We start from the raw sequence: 23,197 nt of genomic DNA, 5'->3' as shown, positions 1-23,197 counted from the left end.
CTAGCCCTGCAATCCTATTCATTGTTTTGTGATTTTTAAAAAGGATATCTACTTTAAGAGGAACAAATACCAGAAACCAACTCCTCTAAGCATGTTTTACTTGGTTGTTTTCACTGCTTGTCTGTTGCTGCTGTCTTGCAGCAGATGTTGCTGTTCATTTTGTTTTTTTAAATCGCTCTATTTAAAATCTGGCATGTGATTGCCCTACAGTGAAAAAGAGAACGAAGCTGTCACTTCGATATGACTGCTTGGAGACTGCTCTTTCTTCATGCTGTCATTGTGTGGCCTATGTTAGTGAGAAGCACAGAGCAACAAGAAAAGTAGAAAAAATATTAAGTGATAAATCAATTCTCCTTGCGCTATAAAATGAGATTGACAAACAAACATACTAGAAGTCTATAAAAAGTAAATAAGCAGGTGTGGAAGCACAATCCATGGCCTCACTTGCAACTTGATATTGCCTGCACTCTGGCTGAAATCCAAACACTCCCTCTCGCCCCCCAAACACAGACCCCCCTTGTGCAGAGCCCAGACAAAGCCCTAACCCCACAGCAGTAGTAGGACAGGTAGAGCAACCGGAAAGTGCAAGTCTCTCTACTCAGATACAAAAAGGCCAATTTTGGGAGCAGGCAGTGAGAAAGGTGAGTGAATCTACATCTGTCTCTCCAGTGACTGTGAACCCCCATCCTGCAGGTATGGAAGGACAGCGTCCATCTTTTTCAGTCAATAGGAAGAGCTGCACTGTAGGAATTGGGGTGATTCAACCCATGTTGTTCCTCAAACACTTACTCATCGCCTCCTCTAGTCTCCCTTACTTATTCTGGCCTAGTTCAGGAACAGCAGAATTTTACCCTATACGAGCTGTAGAACTCAAAGCTCATTTACTTTATCCCAATAAGACTCAGGGATGGTGTAATTTCCAGTGATGGTGACCCAGTAGAGTCAGTAATTTTTTATTGCCATGAAGCTTTGGTGAGCATAATAGGAACGATAATTTCAAAAATGTAGCAAACACTTACTCCCTCAAAAAATGTATTTCTGAATACATTTTGCCTGACCAATAAATATAGACAAACTGTACTGATGGGCCAAGGATAAGAGCACACACAGAGACTGCTTGCTTAGCCTGCTAGTGCAATACTATACCAAATTATCAGCTTGCAAATGGATCTTTTCTGTATCAGGAAAAAAAATTACTATACAGAAATGTTAGTATATTTAAATCTGCTCTTGATGGGATAATACTCAGTTTGTATTATGAAAATGTATCTTACAAGCTTTTTAATCAAGCTGGGAAGTTAAGAAGGTCAGGTTGCATTACTCTGTATGTATCCCATTTGTACTTTGCTATTGAAAACACACTGTCATTCAGGAAGGACCCAGGCCTTTTATAAAAAACACGAAGTTGGGAACATTAGCTCATTTCTTCAGGATCAATTAATTTCCCAGAAACTGATGAATGCATTTTAGAAATAGCTGTAGGGAAATGTTAATTGGAGATATATCTATCATGCCTTGGAGAACATTTTAGCCAAAACGAAGATAGGTTCAATTTCCCTTGAGTTGCAAATAAGATTGTGATTGAGTAGTTTACTTACTAACTTCTATGATAAGTGAGAGATGTATCAAATTGTAGAGAGCCTTTGCCCAGAGTAAAGGGTAATGCTTTGTTGTTAAACTATTTAACACAATCAGCAAAGATAAAATTGAGTATCCAAGTAAAGTGGGATTTCAAAACTGCTCAGCATTGGCCTAATTGTTTTCACTGAAGTCAGTGGGAAATCTTCTATTGACTGCAATGGAAGCAGAGTTAGGCCAACTGAGTGCCTTCATAAATCCCTCTCTGTATAAGTAAACCTAACCCAACTCTTATTGAAGTCAAAGACAAAACTCACTGATTTCAGTGGGGGGCTGGATCAGACCCCTTATTAGATGGTTCACCCCTTGTGGACAGCATAAGAACCCCCACAAACCTTCATGTAAAAACCTAGTCAAAACAAATCAGAACCTTTTTCCAAAAGTCAAAAATATTCAGTTCATTATTTTACAAAAAAGTTAATTTTCACACTCCTTTCCTTGACTGGAGCCAACTAGGACTAGAAGAAGAAATGCCATCAAAACACCTTTACTTGTAATATTTTTAGTCTGACAAGAAACAAAAGATAGTTGAAGCCTGATTCAGCAAGATTTCTAACCCAACATTGCAGGCTCCAGTAGCACAGGTAACTCAGATATGAGCCTATTCTAGAATCCAGGATCAAATTACCATCCATATTTTCAGAAGCTTGGATCTGAATCCAGAGCTGAGCATTGTGAACAACTCCTTTCTTTACAATAGGCTGAACCAAAGCCCCAGAACCCCATATATTCAAGCTTCAGGAATCTTTGGATCTGGCTCAGAATTCTGAGACTCAGGCCCATTTAATTTACAGAAGGGCTGGATGAGCAGCAGGACGTGTGATCACTTAGAGAAAGGATGCTGTTGTGGTCAAGGTGTTAGACTTAGCTCAGAAGATCTGCATTCTGTTCATGGCTCTGCTACAGACCTCCTGTATGACCCCGGGCAAATCTTTATGGGTTTGTCCACACTCCAGTAAAAAACCAGTGGCACCAAGTCTCAGTTCACTCAGGGTTGTGGGGGTCAGGCAGTGGGACTAAAAATTACAGTGTAAAGTTTGGTCTTAGGCTGGAGCCCAGACTCCAGCCCAAGCCCAAGCATCTGCACTGCAATTTTTAACCCTCATTGAGCCTGTGCCGTGGGTCTTTTATTACAGTGTAGACATACTCTTAGTGCCTGGTTCTCTTCCAATTTCACTTAACAGCAGAACTCCTATGCCATTGTGCTGCAGGTCCCCCATCAGTAAATAGAAATATTAATTCTTCTGTAACTTGCAGGGTAAATTAGGGCAGGGTAAATTAATCAAGATTTGTAAAGGGCAGACAGTGTTTTTATATACTCATACATATGAACTATGATCAAGGTTTACTGATCTTTTTACATAGTTCTTCTGGCTGATTTTGTCTACCATAGAAAAATAAAGATTTGTATTCACTCTCCCTCTGAAAGGAAGACCCTAGGAACATCAATATGATGCAGATGTTTCAGGTGTAGACACATTGTGCCAAAAAAGGTTAACAAGATGTATCCATCATAAGCAGTAAGCACAGAAACTTCTTGATCAGTGCAGGCCTGTAAATGCAACTCAAATGCTATTGATTTTCAGTAGTTTCTATCCTATGATTAATTGTTTACACAATATTCAATGTTAGGCAATAAATAACACATTATTCTTAGTGTTATGACAATATTCCCCATTGACAGCCTTTAGCTGTCTACATTTTTGCAGCAGACTTGGGAAACATTTCTTGAATGTTTAATGCTTGCTTGCTCTTTTGGAGTAGTACATTTTAAAAAATTAAATTTAGTTAGAGGTAAGAATTTATAGAGCTTATGTGAAAGAATTGCTGGTTCACTTGCAGTGCTCTACATTATTAATTCCAGATTAATTTCATCCTCTAGTTGTAGACATAATGGAACTCTCTGTGAAAGTAACTCAAGCAAAACACTATATTTACAGTACTTTCAATATATGTTAACTAAATTGACAAAACTGAAGGCAAACAGTCTAGAAGAACAAATTGGTTAGTAAAATATTGAACAGTATTTGTAAAAAAATAATTGTCTTTTTTACTAAACTAGCCAGATTGATTTAAATTCAAATGTTTTACTCTTATGACACATCTCTGGTTTCAATGAATAGAGCAGAAGGCAATTAATTTTGCTGCTTATATTTAGTAGACTTGACTTGTTTGCCTGAAATATCCTAATTAATCAAGTGCTTTTCCATTTACATGTAGGACACTTTTGCCATATAAAAAACCATGAGCACAATATAGCTTCCATTCAGAGCAAAATGAACTACTGTGTTTTTTGTTCCTAATTCTGGAACAAGGAGTTTGTAACTGAGTATAATTAATTAATTAATGTATTATGGTAATGTATTTGACTAATTTTTACTTAAATATGCTAGGCAAGTGAATGTAAAATAATGTTCAGGTTGTTATTATTAATGTTTCAATCGCGAAAGAGTTTTATAATCAGTATTATGCCTTTGGATACGACAGCTGACAAGGCATGACTGAGGTTACAGAATAAAAGACTATGTGTAGTTGGACGCACATTGAAATAGATATGGAACCCCCAGGAGGACCTTCCCGGAAGAGCTGATACTGGTCAATATGGTGATACCTAAACCACCTGTGCACACAGACTGGCAGATCAAAGTCTAATATGATCAAATGGGGCTATTCTAATGATATGAACATACAGTACGCGAGTGCAGTGAGGTGCAGACCATGGAGCTCCTGTTCATCTGCCAACTCTCTGGGGAGACTTGTACGAAGGAGGCCCTCGCTATGGAGACGAAAAAAGCCATTGCTTGTGCACGGTTCTGGAAAAACATCTAGTTTGTGACAAGGACACAAGAAGGAGGTTTCATGTATAGCACAGTTACCACTAAATTTGACTGAATGAGTTGCCAATGTTGAATTCTAAATGAGACTCTAGTAAACTGGTGACCACACTGTTCAGCCCTCTTGCAATTAATACCAAAGGTCCAAATCCTACTCACTTTATGAGTTGTGTAAGTGAAGGAATCGGAAATTCCAAAATGTTGGAAGTAATTTCATTTCTCCTATAGCTTGATGTGACAATAATTGAAAGTGCTTCATAAAAGGAAATTGTGGATGCAAGGTCACAGTGGGGTTAACTTTGGGCCAGCTAAACTACATAATCAGTTAAATGAGATTGCTGAGTACAACTTCATCCCTACTTGATTTTTTGACACAGAGAAATTATCTGGTAATTTTGTAATGTGCCAGTCTACAGTCAAGAGAAGGTGCTACTTTAAGGTAAGAGGTGTTGCGGCTCAGTATTGAACTGCATTGTTGCTGATGAGTACCACCCACACTATGGCTGCCCACTTCGCTAAGCAGAGTTATCTTGTCTTAAATATTCAAGAGCACCAAGTTCTCCTTGAAACAAAATAGCTACCAAGACTTATCACTATTGTAACAGAATATAGTGAAGACTCGCAGGAAACAGGATTTTAAGGGCTCTATTTTGCCTTGTAGAATCAGTGTTAAACTCAATATGCCTGCACCTCAGGTTACAGGTTCTGGGAATCACATGATGATGTCATTGTGAGATCACCACTTATAACCCGGTGAATACAAGAAATAGACTGCCTGCAGTATCAGGCTTCCAGATGAGGTCCCCCCACTTCTAGCATAGGTCATTCACCCTGACTGTGATGGGAAAGGGGAAGAGGGCGGGCAGGCAATCCACTTCAAATCCCTACAGGAGTAAAAACAGTGCTCAGAGTGAAAGTAACGAATCTTCCTCACTCAGCAGGCAGGCAACATGTTGCCAGGTGTCAGAGTGGATCAGAATGAGAATTAGCAGACACACTTGATGTTGTGGGGCTCTTTAAAATCTTTTCCTTGCCACCCCTGCCACCCTCCACACACCTCCTCCCAGGGGAGGAAGCATTGGCTAGAAGACCTGCAGGACAAAACAAGTGATTGCAGGTAGAGCTCTCCTATTTATTTCCTATTAAAATATTCTGCTGTTCTAATCTTTGTATCTCACACACGTAAATATGCAGGGATGCAACACGTTAAAGACTAGGCTCTTCAGCTAATGTAAATCAACATAGCTCCTTTGAAATCCTAGGACCTCTGCTGATTTACACCAGCAGAGGATCTGGCTCTTTCCTACAAAATCTTACAATCTAAATTTAGACAAAACTCAATGAGTGGTAATTGCAAACAGTTGGAGGAGGACAAGCATAACAACAATATGATCATGCAGTTGCTTTGGCAAATTAACATGCAGTATGTAAGTTCTGAGAATTGTGTATGTGACTGATGCTGATTCTTGGAGAGTCTGATAAGGCTCGTGGAAGACGTGGAAAAGAGAAGATGAGATGAACCTGAAAGAAAGGTGAGAGAGACTACAAAAGAGAAAATAGAACAGAATTGAGATTAGGACTGACATGGGAGGAGAGAATGAAATGGAATAAAGTAATTAGCAAGAGAGACAAAGCTTAAGTTAACATATTGTAGTAATGTACATATGTTCCTATATGTTATTGTGCTTCCCTGGGAGATGCACAATATCTCTGTACATTTGGGAACGGGATAGGATGGCTATTATAAACATAATATGTTATGTTAATATGAACTAAGCTACTTTTTCTTTTCCAGTTAAATCATGGAGGAATAGAAGAAAGAAAAATCACTTAACATTTACCAAAATGCAGGCACAATACTTCAGTGGAAAGAGACTGCTAGACCCCTAGACTGAAGCTGAATTGGATACTTAGTCCTTTAAACTTTATAGCATAGGAAATTATGCATAGATTTCAGCTCAAGCGGCTGGGCTCCATTACGGCAGCTCAGAAGCCTGGTGGCAGCACAATGATCTTTTATATAAAAGGCAACATTTAGGCTGTCTACACTACAAATTACTTCGGTATAATTTATGTCACTTAGGGGTGTGAATGATCCACACCTGAGTGATGTAATTTACACTGACCTAAGCGCTGGTGTGGACAATGCTATGTCAGTGGGAGAGCTTCGCCCACTGACATAATTACTGCCTCTCTCAGAGGCCGAAGTTACTAAGTGGACAGGAGAGCTCCTTCCCATCGGCTTAGAGCATCTTCCCCAGAAGCGCCACAGCGCTGCTGTAGTGTAGACATAGCCGTAGGCCCAAAGGATTGCCATACCGATCCCAAATAATTTTGGGGAAGATGACTCTGGCACCCAAAATGTCAAGGCTGACTGGGGTGTAGAGAACTCAAAAGGGGCACAAATGGAGGGGGGCCATATAAAGAACCAACACTGGCTCTCTGGTATACTCCTGCCTCTCCCTAACCCTCTGGAAGCCTCTTAATGGATAGATAAAAGGGTTGGGTATCTGTGGGTATGGAGGCATAGCTTGATGGGAAGGACTGGGATGATGGCTGCTCTTCCCAGACACCTTGCAAGAAACACCTGCTAACTAAGACAAAATATCTACAAAGGAAGATGCTGCATATCTCCATTTATGTGGGGTTTTGAATATTCAAAATATTGCATTGATGAATTTGGACTGCAGGCAAAAGCACAGGAAAAGCAGAAATGAGGGACATTAGTGTATACAAACATCATTCCGGGACAACAGAAAAGGTTGGCTGGGGCATTTTAGGAGGAGCTAAAATTTCCTTTTGATGCAAACTAGTGATGGTATTTTCCAAATACAGTACATCTTCCTTACAGTGTAATTCTGGTGATACTTAGCATGCTAATTAACGTACCAGAGGAAATTCCATAATTTTGGCCAACCAAATAAAATAACCCCACAAAGAGAGAGCACCTGGAAGGCTGAGGTTTTTGAAGCCATTAGCTTTAGTTCCAACTTGTTTTGATAACTATGGGCAGATAGAGCACTGAGTCCAGATGTTCCGGAAATCAATGGTTATTAGCTAGTTCCAGACAAGTCTTATTCAAGCAGATCTTCTAGTTCTAAGAGCCACAATACCACAGAGGTAAAACCAACTGTAATAATATTACCCTAAGCTCTGTAATACCCTGCTCAGAAATTTGGATGACCACATCATTCCTGAATTTCTGCCATCCTCTCCCTAAAATACGATAATTATAAAAGAGCAACTTGAAGAACAAATGTGCAAGGCATGTGCCAAATACTTCTACTTACAGAATTTTTCAAGTGGTTGTAGTCTTCTATTTTAAACACAGTCTGGGGGAAAAAAAAGAAATGTAATTAAAATTCTAATAATGTTTTATCTCCATCTCTGTCTCTCTAATAGGCTAGGGACTCAGTGATGAAGAGTGAGACCTCAGCTTATTCATTTTTGCATTGCCATATGGACAATAATGACTGAGGCAGTCTGTTAGGTATTATCTTCCTATGTTTTTCTATAACACATATAGTTTTGCAGCAAATTGTTATCTGAACATTGTCACCAAAATAATATACATGTAGTGCAAATGAGAGAAAGATCAGCACACTTTAAAAATTACTTTGCTCCTGTTTTGTATATTGCAAGATTCAAGAGATAAATATACTTCTGCATCTACTATTTTCTGATATGAAAAGATATATTTGCCTCCATATGTATGCAGAGTCCAAGGTCAGTTCATTTCATGGTTTTTCTTTGCCAAGGAGTTGCTGTGATCTGATTAAAATTTTAAACTAAAATTTACCAAGCCAGCAAATGAATAAAAAACAAAACAGAATGTATGGACAGCACAGAAAGAAAAGCAAATAATGGGGGAGTGGAGCATAATAACCCAAAGAAAAGCTCTAATCGCTTTCTAAGTTAATCATAAAAAAGCTATGAAAACTCCCCAAGCCAGACATAATGAGGAGACGGGACCTGATTTGGCTCCTGCTTACACCAGTATAGTTCCTTTTGCTTCACTGAAATTACTCTTAATTTACCCTGGTGTAATTGTGATCAGAATGAATCCCCAGGCCAGAGCTACTACTATCCTGGATGCTTTGTCTCACTCCACTGACAGAAAGCAACCACAACCCCATTGTAATTGCCTGGTTAAGGTAAATATGTATACTAAATAATGTTAGAGAAATTAATAGTGAAAAGCAACTGGAACTTATAATTGGATCTCATCCTAAACGTGTAGCAGGAACTTAAAATAGTCACTAGAGGTGGTTATGAAAAAAAAGTTAGAGAATATTTTAGAAAGTAAAATAAACTAACCACCTAAGTGTTTTAAAGTTATATAAGAAGAAGCCTGAAGCACACACAGGTATTTGTGGATCCCACTGCTGAGATGCTTAAGGGTCATAGCTATGGTCTAGGTAGGGCCAGCCCCAGAGCACAGGTTACACTCAGCCCAATGTACGAGGCAGCACTGGTCCTGAGCTGAATCTGGGGTTTCTGAACACCCTTCCAGCTAGTACCTCAGACCACCCCGCCATCCCTCAGTGGAGTTCTGAAAGGGTCACGCGAGACAATAGCAAGCTCCTTGCTTCCTAGTTCCTCCTGCAACTGGCTAGGCTACTCAGCTCTTCATTCCCCTGCCCGTCATGTAAAAAGAGCAGTACCTCCAACTGCTCTTCACTGGCATACCAGTCCCTCCTCCTCTACGTACCCCCTGACTTCAGTAGAAGTTGGATAAACCCCTTAGTCAGGGAGAATCAGCTGTCATCTCTAGGGAGAGGTTTGACCTGGGAAAGGTTTTGTCCCTATATGCTAGTCTAGTGCCTTAACCAGAAGTATAAAACTTCCTCTTACTCCTCTTCCTAGCTGAATTGCCAGAATTGTCAAAGACTTTTATTGGTCATTTTTTCCCTAAAGCTTTATTTCACTACATAGTGTATATGGGGGAGGGGAGAAAATCACACATTTTTAAGGCCAACTCCTTATGAAAATTATAATGATAATTTTCTGAATCTGCCAAACACCTGGTAGAATTTCATGTCCAAATCAAGTTGTGGACAGAAATAGATAATGGATATTTTAATTCCTATATAATTCTAACCAAGACTTGTATTTGTTTCTTATAATTTTGGAGGACACTCAGAGCAGAACAGTCAGCAATTTCATTCTGGTTTGAAACTGTACCTTGTAATTACACAATCATTCTGTGTACACCCTGACTTGAATGTAAATAGTCTAGGAATGTATCTGGTTACAATCATCAAAACAAATTAAATTAAGTGTGGTTATAAAAATCAGAGAAGTGCCCTCACAGAGGTAAGACCTGCATTTCACAGGTGTCTGCAGCTATAACCATAAAATCTGTACACCTATGTTGCAATATCCGTTCTTGAAAGCAACCACTTCAGAGATGTTACCAAGAAACCAGTCAATCTTTTTTTGACTAACAGTATTTCTGGAAGAAATGCATTTTTGAGTGCATGTCCCTTCAAGTGGGAATGTGGTAGCTTAAATATGTTAGAAATCTGTGTAATGAAATGTGTCAGTCAATATATATATACTAAAAATGTTAGACAAATTAATATTATAGGAAAATATGAAGGAATGTTTATCTACGTGTGTCTGCACAAAGAGAGCCCTTTGCTTAAGACTCTCCCCTGCCTCTTACAGAAGTTTGTTGTCAACTACTTCCACTGCAACATCTCCCTTTCCTGGGGCCTCATGGAGGACTCTGAGATCTGGATATGCATGCAAAATATATGAGGATTGTGTGGGTCAGAGGGAGTGGGAAAGTCTTGTTGGAAAAGGACTCAGTTAATTCCCAGCAGCGCAGTGCACACATATATATCCTTTTCCTCAGAGCCTCTGTCACTTGGGAAATCATCCCTTAAGGAGGTTGCTAGGGTATCTGTGGCTAGAGGAAGCCCTGGTAGCATGGCTGTGCTGGAGCCATAATGCCAGCAAACAGGGAAGGGGGATGCTCTGAGGACTCCAGAGATAGTGTGGAGACAGTATCTGTTTCGTTTAGATGGTGGAAACATAGCTCATACTTGCAGGAAATAGAAACAAATTAAACTTCTCATGGAATGATTTGAGGGATATCTGTGAAGAGGTTCTTTGAGTTTTCCTCACCACAGGGAGCCTCAGCACAGACGTTTGAATGGGAGGAGGCTATCTACACCATGGTTGGGCTATTTTCTGCCTGCTTTATATGAAGGGTTGTTTTTTTGTACTTCAGCAATGTAAATATAAAAGATTGAACATCTTCTCTTTTCTTGCTGCTTGACATCTGCAATATAAATTGGGTATTCCTGGGCATAGGAGCTGGGGAGGAGGAATTAATTTCAAGTCATATTGGGCATTCATGGCATTGTCAGAGGGCTACTTTTCAGCATATACAGTGGGATTTCATGTTAGTCACTGTTGAAACAGGGAAGGCCCTCTCAGGTTGGGTTTCAATGAGCATGAAATTATGAGTATACACTGCTGAAGAGACACAGTCAACTCAATAACCAGATTTCCCTCTGCAAATGTACTTACTGTTCTTACAATGATCATAAAATTAATGATCAGAGGGGTAGCCATGTTAGTCTGGATCTGTAAAAAGCAACAGAGAGTCCTGTGGCACCTTTAAGACTAACAGATGTATCGGAGCATAAGCTTTCGTGGGTGAATACCCACTTCGTCAGATGCATGTAATGGAAATTTCCAGAGGCAGGTATAAATATGCAGGCAAGAATCAGTCTGGTGATAACGAGGTTAGTTCAATCAGGGAGGGTGAGGTCCTCTGCTAGCAGTTGAGGTGTGAACACCAAGGGAGGAGAAACTGCTTTTGTAGTTGGCTAGCCATTCACAGTCTTTGTTTAATCCTGATCTGATGATGTCAAATTTGCAAATGAACTGGAGCTCAGCAGTTTCTCTTTGGAGTCTGGTCCTGAAGTTTTTTTTGCTGTAAAATGGCTACCTTTAATCTGCTATTCTGTGGCCAGGGAGGTTGAAGTGTTCTCCTACAGGTTTTTGTATATTTCAATTCCTGATATCTGACTTGTGTCCATTTATCCTTTTACGGTGATATTGTAGCTGATCTGGTTAGGTCCTGTGATGGTGTTGCCAGTGTAGATATGTGGGCAGAGTTGGCATCGAGGTTTGTTGCATGGATTGGTTCCTGAGTTAGAGTTGTTATGGTGCGGTGTGTGGGGGATGTTTGTGTAGAGAGCCTCCACATCCATGGTGGTTAGGATGGTGTTTTCTGGGAGATCACCAATGCACTGATGGACACAGATGGAATACAAGCTGTCAGGAACAGTATCCCTGATGATGACACAGCACAACTTGTTGCTGAGCTCTGTGACTTTATCCTCACGCACAATTATTTCAAATTTGGTGACAATATATACCTCCAGACCAGTGGCACCACCATAGGCACCCACATGGCCCCACAATATGCCAACATTTTTGTGGCTGACCTGGAACAATGCTTCCTCAGCTCTCGTCCACTCACGCCCCTTCTCTACCTACGCTACACTGATGACATCTTCATCATCTGGACCCATGGGAAGGAGACTCTGGAAGAATTCCACCATGATTTCAACAGCTTCCACCCCACCATCAACCTCAGCCTGGACTAGGGTTACCATTCGTCCGGATTCCCCCGGACATGTCCGGCTTTTTCGAGTTAAAAATAGCGTCCGGGGGGAATTTGTCAATGTCCGGACTTCCCCTCCTCCCCGCCCCATACAGAGCGTACGTGCGGCTTACAAAGCAGCCCGGGCTCCGACAGCCAGAGCCAGAGCCCTTCCATCACTTCCCCCCTCCTCTCTCCTGCATTCTCAGATCGCCAGCCGTTCGTCTGGAGCTCCGAGCCTGCTCCCCTCCCCCACTGCCGAGCTCGCTGCTCTGCAGCACAGTAAGGGGGCCGGGGGCCAGAGAAGCGGCAGGGAGGTTCTGGGGAGGGTAGTCAAGAGACAGGGAGCAGGGGGGAGGGTTGGATGGGTCAGGAGTTCGGGGGGGGGCTGTCTGGGGGTTGGGGGTGTAAGGTTTTGGGCAGTCAGGGTACAGGTGGTGGGGGTCTCAGGAGGGGGCAGTTAGGGGACAAGGCACAGGGAGGCTTAGGTAGGGTGTGGGGTTCTGGAGGGCAGTTAGGAGCAGGGGTCCCAGGAGGGGGCAGTCAGGGGACAGGGAGCAGAGGGGTTTAGATGGGTCAGGAGTTCTGGGGGGGGCTGTCAGGGGGTGGGGGTGTGGATAAGGGTTGGGGCAGTCAGGGGACAGGTAGGGGGTAGGGTCCTAGGGGGCCAGTTAGGATGTGGGGAAGGTCTCAGGAGGGGGCAGTCAGGGGACAAGAGGCAGGGAGGCTTAGGGAGGGGGTGGAGTCCTGGGGGGCAGTCAGGGGACAAGGAGTGGGGGGGAGGGTTGGGGGTTCTGAGGGGGCAGGAAGTGGGAGGGAGTGGAAGGGGCGGGGCGGGGCTAGGACAGGACAGGGGCAGGGCTAGGGCGGGGCTCCTCCCGTCCTCTTTTTTGATTGTTGAAATATGGTAACCCTAGCCTGGACCAATCTACATGGGAGGTCCATTTCCTAGACACCACAGTACAAATAAGTGATAGTCATGTTAGCACCACCCTATACTGAAAACCCACCGACCACTATGCCTATCTTCATGCCTCCAGCTTCCACCCCGGACAGACCACACGATCTATCGTCTACAGCCAAGCACTGAGGTACAACCGCCTCTGCTCCAACCCCTCAGACAGAGACCAACAGCTACAAGATCTTCACCAAGCATTCTCAAAACTACGATACCCGCACGAGGAAATAAGGAAACAAATCAACAGAGCCAGATGTGTACCCAGAAGCCTCCTGCTACAAGACAAGCCCAAGAAAGATACCAACAGAACTCCACTGGATAAATGGACACACGTCAGATATCAGGAATGGCAATATACAAAAACCTGTAGGAGAATCCTTCAACCTCCCTGGCCACAAAATAGCAGATGTAAAGGTAGCCATCTTACAGCAAAAAAACTTCAGGACCAGATCCCAAAGAGAAACTGCTGAGCTTCAGTTCATTTGCAAATTTGACACCATCAGATCAGGATTAAACAAAGACTGTGAATGGCTAGCAAACTACAAAAGCAGTTTCTCCTCCCTTGGTGTTCACACCTCAACTGCTAGCAGAGGACCTCACCCTCCCTGATTGAACTAACCTCGTTATCACCAGACTGATTTTTGCCTGCATACTTATACCTGCCTCTGGAAATTTCCATTACATGCATCTGACGAAGTGGGTATTCACCCATGAAAGCTTATGCTCCAATACATCTGTTAGTCTTAAAGGTGCCACAGGACTCTCTGTTGCTTTTCATAAAATTAATGAGAATAGAGGAGAAAAATCTCTTTTTTTAAAACTGTTTTGTTGCGTGTATTCAACAACATTTTGTGCACATGCTTAAGTGCTTTCCCAAGTCAGGACACTATGTGTATACAGTAATGAGTTTTAGAGGGGATCTACAAACATGTTGCATTATACCCCAAAAAAGGTCTACAGGTCTGAAATACTGCAAGCTCCTCCTACCTACAACTATGCAGAAATCAGAATTGCCATCACCTTTTCAATTATTTTTTCATTCCAAATTGGAATACAAAGTCAAAAATGCAAAAATTTCAGCAGAATGGAAACTTTAAAAAAAAAAATCTTTTGCTAGAACCAAAAAGAACTTTTTGAAAAATTCCAGGCAGGGAGTTGGCCGAGTGACAAGCCAGGAAGACAGCCAGGCTGGGCAACCTGAGGAGCTGGTCCAAGGAACTGGGTAACCCAGGAACCAGCTAGCCAGAAAGCCAGACGGCTGAGAAACCAAACTCCCATCAGGCAACCAGAAAGTCAGACAGCAAAGGGAGCCCAAGAAGCAACTAGCCAGGAAGATAGCCATCTGGGTAGCCAGGAACCTGAGGAGATGAGTAGCCAGTCAGCCCACCAGGCAGGTTGACCCAAGTAAAAATGTTGAGAGTATTACATTTTGTTTGTGCTTATTTTTTTGTAAACTAAACACATTCTATTTTGCTCAGTACATAATTTTCAATAATCCAATTTTGTTATTTCAAAACCAGTGCTTTCAGACTTGTCACAAATCAAGGAGAAATGTGATCTGCACTGTGCTTGATTTTTTTTTTAAATTAGGTTTATTACTTAAATTTCCCCTAGAATTCAAAGCAACAAATTTCTTTACATAAAGTAGCTTATTATATTGACTAGACCAGACAGAATATTAACATGATGTAAAGGTGAAATGGAAGGAAGGAACTGATATTCCTCCCTAATTAAGCTACAGCGAGTCCATTTAAAACTGGGGAATGTTTTAGTTATTTCTTTATTGCAAAAATATTGCTCTTATAGCACTGAGTTTTGTCCACCATTAAAAGGCAAGTTAGGACAATAGAATTGTGTTTTGTGATGGTGGTTCGGGGTGAAATCTAGACCAGTGAAGGGTTGTGTCACCATTTGTCTGCAACCCTGGGTGCTTTATGTTTTCCTGCTGTAGCTTACAGCCTGAGATGCTCACAACCAGGCTACAGCTCACCAGGGCCGGCTCCAGGGTTTTTGCTGCCCCAAGTGGAAAAAAAAAAAGCCGCAATCGCAATCTGCGGCGGCAATTCGGCGGAAGGTCCTTTGCTCCAAGTGGGAGTGAGGGACCATCCACCGACTTGCCGCCGAATAGCTGGACGTGCCGCCCCTCTCCAGAGTGGCCGCCCCAAGCACCTGCTTGGCAAGCTGGTGCCTGGAGCCAGCCCTGCAGGTCACACCCTGAAGTGTCCGTGGGTTAGACAGCCCTGTCTACAGCCCCATAGTCTCACTCCAGCTTCCACCAGCCTTGACTACAACTAGCAAGGCGACCCCATCACACTCCCAGTCTAAAATTTTCCCAACGTCATATGCTCTGTAATGTCCAGCCCTCTCCTGGTCAGTTCAGAGAAATAATAAAGTTCATTTGTTTCTCTAAAGCAGGGATGAGGAACCTACGACCCATTGCTTAATTTCATCCAGCCCATGGAGCGGGGTCGGGGGCTCGCCCCACTCCGCCCGCCTGGTACTCCAGCTGGAGAGCGGGCAGAGTGGGGCAATCTCCTGTGCCCTGACCCCATTTCCCAGAAGGAGCACTGGGCAGGGGGTTGGAACAGGCTGGGGGTCCTGGGCACCATCTGCCACTGGGAGGAGGATGGATAAGTGGGCGGCCCACCAGCAGCAAAGGAATGCTCAAAAAAGGTATGTCTGCCACCTGGGGAGCCAGGCCTGGCATGGGGTGGTAGGATGGGAGCTGTTGCCGCAGGAAAGTGGCATCTTCTCTGGGCACTTGGTTCATGCCTGGGGCTCCGGTGCGGCCCTGGCTAGAGTGTCCATCTCCCCCTGCAAGGCTGGCTGGAAGAGGTGGAGGGAGGCAGCCTCAATCCCTCTTGCCTCCCATCCCCCACTCCCCTGTCATTGCCCACCCATCTGAAGTCGGGGCCCACCCAAGTGTGGCTATGCCACTTGGCCACCCACCCCAGGGAGGGAAAGAGGATAGCCCCTCTCGGTCCAGTTCTGGGGAGGATTCCCCCCACCCTCCCGGGGATCCTGCACTCAGCTCTGGCTCCCCAGAAATATACTGACAAACTGTAGTATGTCAGTACTACCAGGGGATAGTAGGGCTGATTTACGGCGAGAACCACATTACAGCGTCTGATCCAAAGACCGGAATAGTCAATGGCATGGGCTTTGGATCAGACCCTTGCTTTTTACTTGTGTGTGGCCCGTGATTGATTTTTAATGTGGGTTAATGGCCCCTGATAGAAAAAAGGTTCCCCACCCCTTCTCTAAAGACACAAAATCACATCAGAGCTTATTAACTTAACACGGGTAAGTACACCCTTCCTCTTAAACACAGCACTGAGTTGGTTTATAGTAAAAATAAAATTAAGTTATTAACAATTGGACACAAGTTAAGTGATGCCAAGTAAAAAAAGAATAAAGTTAGAAAGGGTTACAAGCAAATAAAAGTGAAAATATGCATCTAAAAGTTTAGAACTTAATCTAGCAAGGTACAATCTTTGTCTACGCAGGTTTCTTGCCTATATTCAGTTTCCAGAGACTTCAGCGCCCTCTTAATTGAAGGACCTGTCATTTTCAGTTTGCAAGAGCTCTGTTCCTTTGTTTCTGTCTAGTGATGGATGCCAAAGATGGCTTCTCCCCTTGCTTATATCTTCCAGAGTTCACTAACTTTCTTTTAAGAGGCAGGATGACCTCATGCTGTTTTTCCCTTCCCCTGGCTTCCCATCTCTCTGTATGTAAATGGGGCTTCCACTCTCCTGATTTCACCATGCTTAATTTACAAATGCAGCTATTTACTTGTCTCCTTTCCTGTCTGGGAGGGAACCTGTTTCTTTCTGTTTGGCTACAGACTTTAAAACCCTAATTTCCTCATATAGCGCTAATACATACATTTCACGATACTAGTCACCAATTTGTCATTAGCTTTTAGAAAAGACCTCTAACATCGTAATATGGTATGCTATATGCAGTTGCTTACAGCTTGAGGTTCAGATCCCCTGTCTTTATAGATCAGTAAACCTTTGAAATTGATTCTTCTGAAGATGATCTTTCAAACTAAAGTTTATGCAAGCTGCCAGAGTTTGGTGGTGAACGAAGCTCCAGGCTCTTTCTTCCACCACTTGTTGGCTTAAATGCAAACTGTTCTGTTTCCTGCCATCTCCTCCCCCTGCTGTCTTGATGGTCCTGTTTATTGCTTATATGCAAATATGGGCCTTCATTGTCTTTGCATGAAGATCAGACTGGTCAGAGAATCAAATACAGTCAAATACTTTTTCTAAGGCAGACTGACCTTCTAACCAACTCCCCCTGACATGCCTGGTTTAAACTCATTTTAGTCATAATTGTAGCATATATCCATAACTTTTAATGCCCACTGCATACATACATCACACAAAAATATTAATGATAAGTGAACTATTAGTTTTCAAAGGATATCTCATAAGGCGTATTTTGTACAAAAGTTATTACAATAGTATTAAATATTCATAACCAGGGACCAAAACCTGCAGTTCTCACTGAGTCAAAATACTCAGAGTGGGATTTCGATACTCATACAGCCTGAAGTACCTTACCATGTAAATGAACATATTAATGTTAATGGCACCAACCCTGAAGTTAGATAATATTCATTGAATGAATGAGGATATCACAGGATTTGCTTGATGAGTTGTTCACTGTATTTCTTTAAACTCTACCGAATCCAAAAATATGCAAAGAAAGAAAAAAGCAGCTTCCTAAAATGGAAAACAGTATTTTTAGTTTCTTACCAAAAATGTTTTGAATATTCCTGGGGAAAGAAATGGCTTCTGAGGGAAAGGCAATGTTATTGATAGGTTTACATACTGCACCCTAACACACACACACACACACACACACACACACACACACACACAGAGAGAGAGAGAGAGAGCTGATAAAAGAATCACAATCTTCTCCTTAAAGAAAATGATTATTTCTTGGACATTTAAAAACAAAACACCAAATATAGGTTTAATTCCCATGGCAACAAATACCAATTCCAGCACAGCAGAAAGTCTCAGAATCAGGCTGGGCTTTCTTTAAGTAGAGGTAATTTTGAAAACTCCATACTCATTTTATATGTTTTAATGCCTCAGTCTCCTCGGAATGCAGCACATACCTTTTTGGAGTGGGAATGGAGTGTTCGCATAACCCATTTGTAGCTGATAAAACCAGAAGTGTACAGATTACTCAGCCAGGGATTTGTAAAGAGTCAGTCAAGTGGCTCATGAGACAAGTTCAGGAGTGGCCTCAGACCTCTCATTCTATAGTCCAGTGGTGCCCAGGCCAAATGCACTTGGGATCCAAAGAGGGAAGCAATTTCCTCTGGCTCATCCATAGAGTAGGACTGACATTTGAATCAGAAGTTGCTAGCTCCATTATTGTAGCAAGCTCCAAAGGAAAGTGGATTGGTATGAAGGAGATAAGTCCCAGAATGAAAGAGTAGGAATTTTCTGAACCCCATTTGGTCAGCAAGTGACAGACCTCCTCTTCGATGTCAACCCAAACTAAATATTTACATGTTTAGTAATACAGCAGTTGCCATACTGGATGAAACTATCCTGTCTCTGATGCTTCACTGGAAGATGCAAGAACTTTGTAGTAGACAGATAAGTGATAAACTGCCTGTAGGGAAAGATTCTTCTTAACCCTATTACTGTCCTGAAGCATGAGGGTTTAGATCCCTTTCAAAAACACTTGGTGGTTAGATTCTTATTTTAATCTTTACTATAACTGTTCCCATCATCTGTAAATAGTCTGAAAAACAAACTTTCTGCATATACATTTTTCTTTCAGACCCTGAACCTGTGTTCACTCCATTTAGCCACATTTGTTTTCCCCTCAGCTTCCAATAGCCTAGTCAGCCACTAGCTTTCTTTATCTCACGATTATAGATCAAAGCTAAATCAGCTAGTCTGGTTACAGTGTTCAGACAGAATGGAGCATAGCTGGGAAATGTTTAGCTACTATTTTAAATATGAATGACCATATTTGACTACCTAATCAATAGCATTCATCATCCATTAATTTGTCAGATGTTTTACCATTCCTAATTCAATATTATAATCCTGGCGAGTCTATGAGTGAAGTTTTGTTGTACAGATTTGTTTCCAGTCTCATTACAATAAATGTGACTATCATTGTCCTGGTTACTTTTTTCTATCACCTTTGATCTGCTTTGTCTTTAAGGGTTCATTCCTGCAATGTGCTGAGCACGCTGGCTCCAATTCAACAGAGAACTGAATTCTCCATCCAAAACTTTCTATGTAGTAACACTGCTATTGTTCACATTTAGAATTATTATATCCCATTCTTTTTTTTTCCCCATGGTAATTCTCCTAATAGATTTCTTAAGGGCCAATGACAACAAAAGTTAAGCTTATCTGGAGTCCAGGGTAGACAGGTATTTGGTACCCTGTTCTGAAGTACAATAAAATTTACATTAATGTTGAATGATATTGCATATGTTTCATATATAACAATATAAATTGGAATAACTTACATTGAGCCATGAACTCATTTATTAAGGCAAAGTGAATCCTCAACAACCTACTAATAACTAGTCCTAGAAAGCCTTTCAAGTATAAACATAATTTTTAAAGCAATTTTCTGAAGATAGAATAAATTGATTGTTAGAAAGTAAAGTATCAAATACAGCAAAAATGACTTGGCATAATTCAAAAGCAAAGGTTAATGTAACACTGCATTTTTATGATATTAATAATAATTCTTATGACAATTTCTATATTCATGGGCAAACCCCGTTATCTGTTTTTTAAAGAATTCATTTGTTTGTAACATTGGATCACATAGCATAGATAAAACATTGATAAACATTTATAAATAAATTAACTGTTTTGACACATGCAGTACGGTATTATGCATTCCTAAAATATTCAGAAGTGTGGCATGGGCAGCAAATATATTTATAATACTGCAAAAAACTCAGTCATTAACTGAGCTAACACTTGGGTGAAGTGTGTGGAATTTACACTTTTCTCTCAGTATTAGCACTGTGAAATTTTAAAGAATTGCCTTTGCAAGCCTATCTAATATATAAGACACCACTGAAAAAATGCAGGTCTTTGAAGGCCCAATACAGTAACTCCCCACTTAACGTCCTCTCGCTTAATGTTGTTTCGATCTTATGTCCCTGCTCAATTACAGAACATGCTCTATTTAAAGTTGTGCAATGCTTCACTATAATGTTGTTTGGCTGCCTGCTTTGTCCACAGCTCGCAGTCCCCCGATTAGCTCCCCTATGCTCCCCCCCCACCGCGCCTCTCACCCGCCGGCAGACCCCACAAATCAGCACCTTTCCCCCCCCCACCTCCTGCCCGCAGCAATCAGCTGGTTTGCGGCATTCAGGCTCCCCCTCCCTCCCGAAAGCTGCAAACCAGCTGATTGCCCCGGGCAGGAAGCAGGGGAGGGAGGGGGGAGCCTGCGCTCCTCCCCCCTCCCTCTTGCCCCCTGAACATCGCAAGCCAGCTGATTGCCACAGGCAGGAGGGAGGGAGGAGGAGCGAGGACGCAGCGCACCTCTCCACTCCCTCCCCTGCCTCCTGCCCGCGGCAATCAGCTGGCTTGGGGCTTTCGGGAAGCAGGGGAGGGAGGGGGAGCCTGAGCCAATGGCGTAGCCAGGTTCTAACAGCAGGGGAGTGAACACATAAAAAAGGCGCCACCCAACATATCAAATTAGTAATTACATACTTTTAAATTTGTTATACATATTTATTTGTACTTAAAATAAAAACACAAGAATGATCCAGCCATGGAAGGGTTTGCACAGCTGGCATTTCACAGGAGAACTTTAGATTATACTTAGATATACTTTAGATTCTAGAAAGTAAATGACAGATTACAGTAGTTTATAATTGTCACAGGTTTAAAAAAAAAATACTGGCCATTTTTTCCAGTTACTGATTTTAAAATGAAATTAATCAGTGAAATGCACTTTATTTATAATAGACCGTAATACTAAAGCCACCAAAGAGGCATGACATATACAAGTTTTATGAGAATTGGTGAGCAAAGCTCTCATAACTCTTTGGGGTTGGACAAAGCAGTAATTTTCCCTTAAAGTAGCTTTATTCATGGGTTTTTTTTAAACAAAAGACATCTCTACGACACAGGTTGGCAGTCTAACATTTTTGAAACACTGAGTACTGAAAGTTAGGGTTTTTAACCAATTTAAGCTACACACACACACACACACACACACACACACCAACAACAACAAAAAACAAACCTCTTCCTGCTTTCCTATCACCAGTTCTGTTACTACAGGAATGAAATCTAGACATCCCGTAAAATAGCTAGTGCCACATTGTTCTTCAAACCTCAGACCAGTGAAATGCAGCTTTGCATTTGAGATACTATATATGACTGTAGTACATTTTGCACTGCCTGTATCTACACTGACATCAGGAGAAAAGAAGAGGACAAGACTGTCCCTAGCATATATGATTTAAAAAAAAAGGCGAGACACACCCACCCACTGTCAATGCAATAAGAAGGGAGAACAGTAGCTGGGGCCAAGAGAGAAGATGCAGTGAAAACCTCTTGGGCCATTGTCCTCCTCAGGCTCCTGTGCTGCTAGCTGCATCTCTCGCCAGCTCAGGGGGACGTTGGGCAGCACGCCACTTCCCCCACCCTCCAATCTGTCTGAAGTCTCAGCCCACATGCAGGCACCATAGCGAAGGTGGCAGAGGGAGGGTGGCTAGGCTGCACCCAGAGGCTGATCATTACAGCTCTGGTTGCTGTGCTGGGGGCGAGGCTGCCAGAGCAGTGCTGGTACTCTGGGGTCTCAGATCTGCTCCCGGTGGGTACTGTATCCAGGTGAGTCCTAGTACAAAGACAGCACTGCGGCTTCCGAATCATTCCCCACTCCCGTCCCATCTCCTGTGCATCAGCTTCCCAGCTGTATCTGAATGCAGTTCTGTTTGCACTCATCATACCAGCTCTACCCAGCAACCTCCCCCCACTCCTCCAGCCCTGACCTGCTTAAGGGGAGGTAGATGTTCCTCTTTTCCAGACAATTTACGAAAACAGAATATACAGCCTTAAAATAGAAAGTGCGCCTAAATATCCAGAAGCACCTCCATTTGTAAGATTTGTAACAAAAATTAATATGACTGGAGTAAATAGTTCTAATGGAGTGGTAAGTTGTTGTTTTTTCTGTTTATGTTAACATGGTTTAAACATTGAGCGTTAATTTGAACATACATCTTTACTCAGATGTTTAATAAAATACTTCTTTTTGAGTAGTGGAAGAGGGGAGGTGTAAGGTAATTGTCATCAAATATGTTTCAGTAATTGAAAGGTATTGCTAACAACTCCTCTCTTTTGCCTTAGCAGCACTCTGGTTGTTACACAGTATAAGCATATATTAAGCTTGAAAGGAAACTAAACATATGTTAAGTTTTTCAAACTTGCTGGCAGTAACTTGATTAAAAACCACTGTATCTGATAGGCAGCTATAGGTTTTGGATTCCAACGATTGACAGGAGTGGCGTTTTTTGTCTATTTTTAGGTGGATCCCAGAGCCATATCAGTCCTAGCAAAATGGCAGAATTCTTATAGTTTCAAAGTTGTTCTGCAAGAGCTTCGGTGTCTAATGATGTCTAAAGAAAAAATGAAACTTCCTCAGCCACCTGAAGGACAATGTTACAGCAATTAATTAAACAAACAAATCCTGCCCCTTTATTCAATTTTAGCTGTCTTCATTTTTCACAGTAAGGGGAGGTAGATCTGCCGGGAGCCTCCTCCTCCTCTCATCCCCGGGGAGCCAGGCAAGCAGCCGAAGCTGCCTGCAGCCCTGGAGCCAGCGAGCGAGCAGGGCTGGGGATATGGGGGGCGGTGCCTGTGCAGAGCGGAGAGCAAGCCGGCGGCCGCGTGCAAAACCTGGCTCCAGACTCCAAGTCCGGAGCCCAGTGTTGGCTGCACAGAAAGGTGCCGCTTTAGGAAAATGCACCCCCCCCCAGCTACGCTACTGGCCTGAATGGAGGCAGGGGAGGAAGGTGGGGAAGAGTGAGGATGCGGCGTGTGGAGTAAAGGGAAAAGGGGGGGGTAGAAGAGGTGGGTTAAGGGTGGGGAAAGGGGTGGTGTGGGCAGGCCGAGGGTTGAGCCC

The 23,197-nt window shown here is 42.4% G+C and overlaps 1 protein-coding gene across 1 annotated transcript in view; it reads left to right on the top strand.

The window, feature by feature from the left end:
* The window catches only part of LOC117880568 (ubiquitin-conjugating enzyme E2 variant 1-like), a 190,151-nt gene extending 167,404 nt beyond the window's left edge, over positions 1–22,747 (top strand). The window contains exons 2-3 of the mRNA XM_034776852.1: positions 22,103–22,228; positions 22,601–22,747. Of these exons, the coding sequence (XP_034632743.1) occupies positions 22,103–22,228; positions 22,601–22,747 (273 nt within the window). The remainder of the gene's footprint in view (positions 1–22,102; positions 22,229–22,600) is intronic.
* The last annotated feature ends 450 nt before the right edge of the window (positions 22,748–23,197 follow it).

This window comes from Trachemys scripta, chromosome 7 (genome assembly GCF_013100865.1).
Source record: "Trachemys scripta elegans isolate TJP31775 chromosome 7, CAS_Tse_1.0, whole genome shotgun sequence".
Taxonomy (NCBI): Eukaryota; Metazoa; Chordata; order Testudines; family Emydidae; genus Trachemys; species Trachemys scripta.
This window is presented reverse-complemented; position numbering and strand designations above follow the sequence as displayed.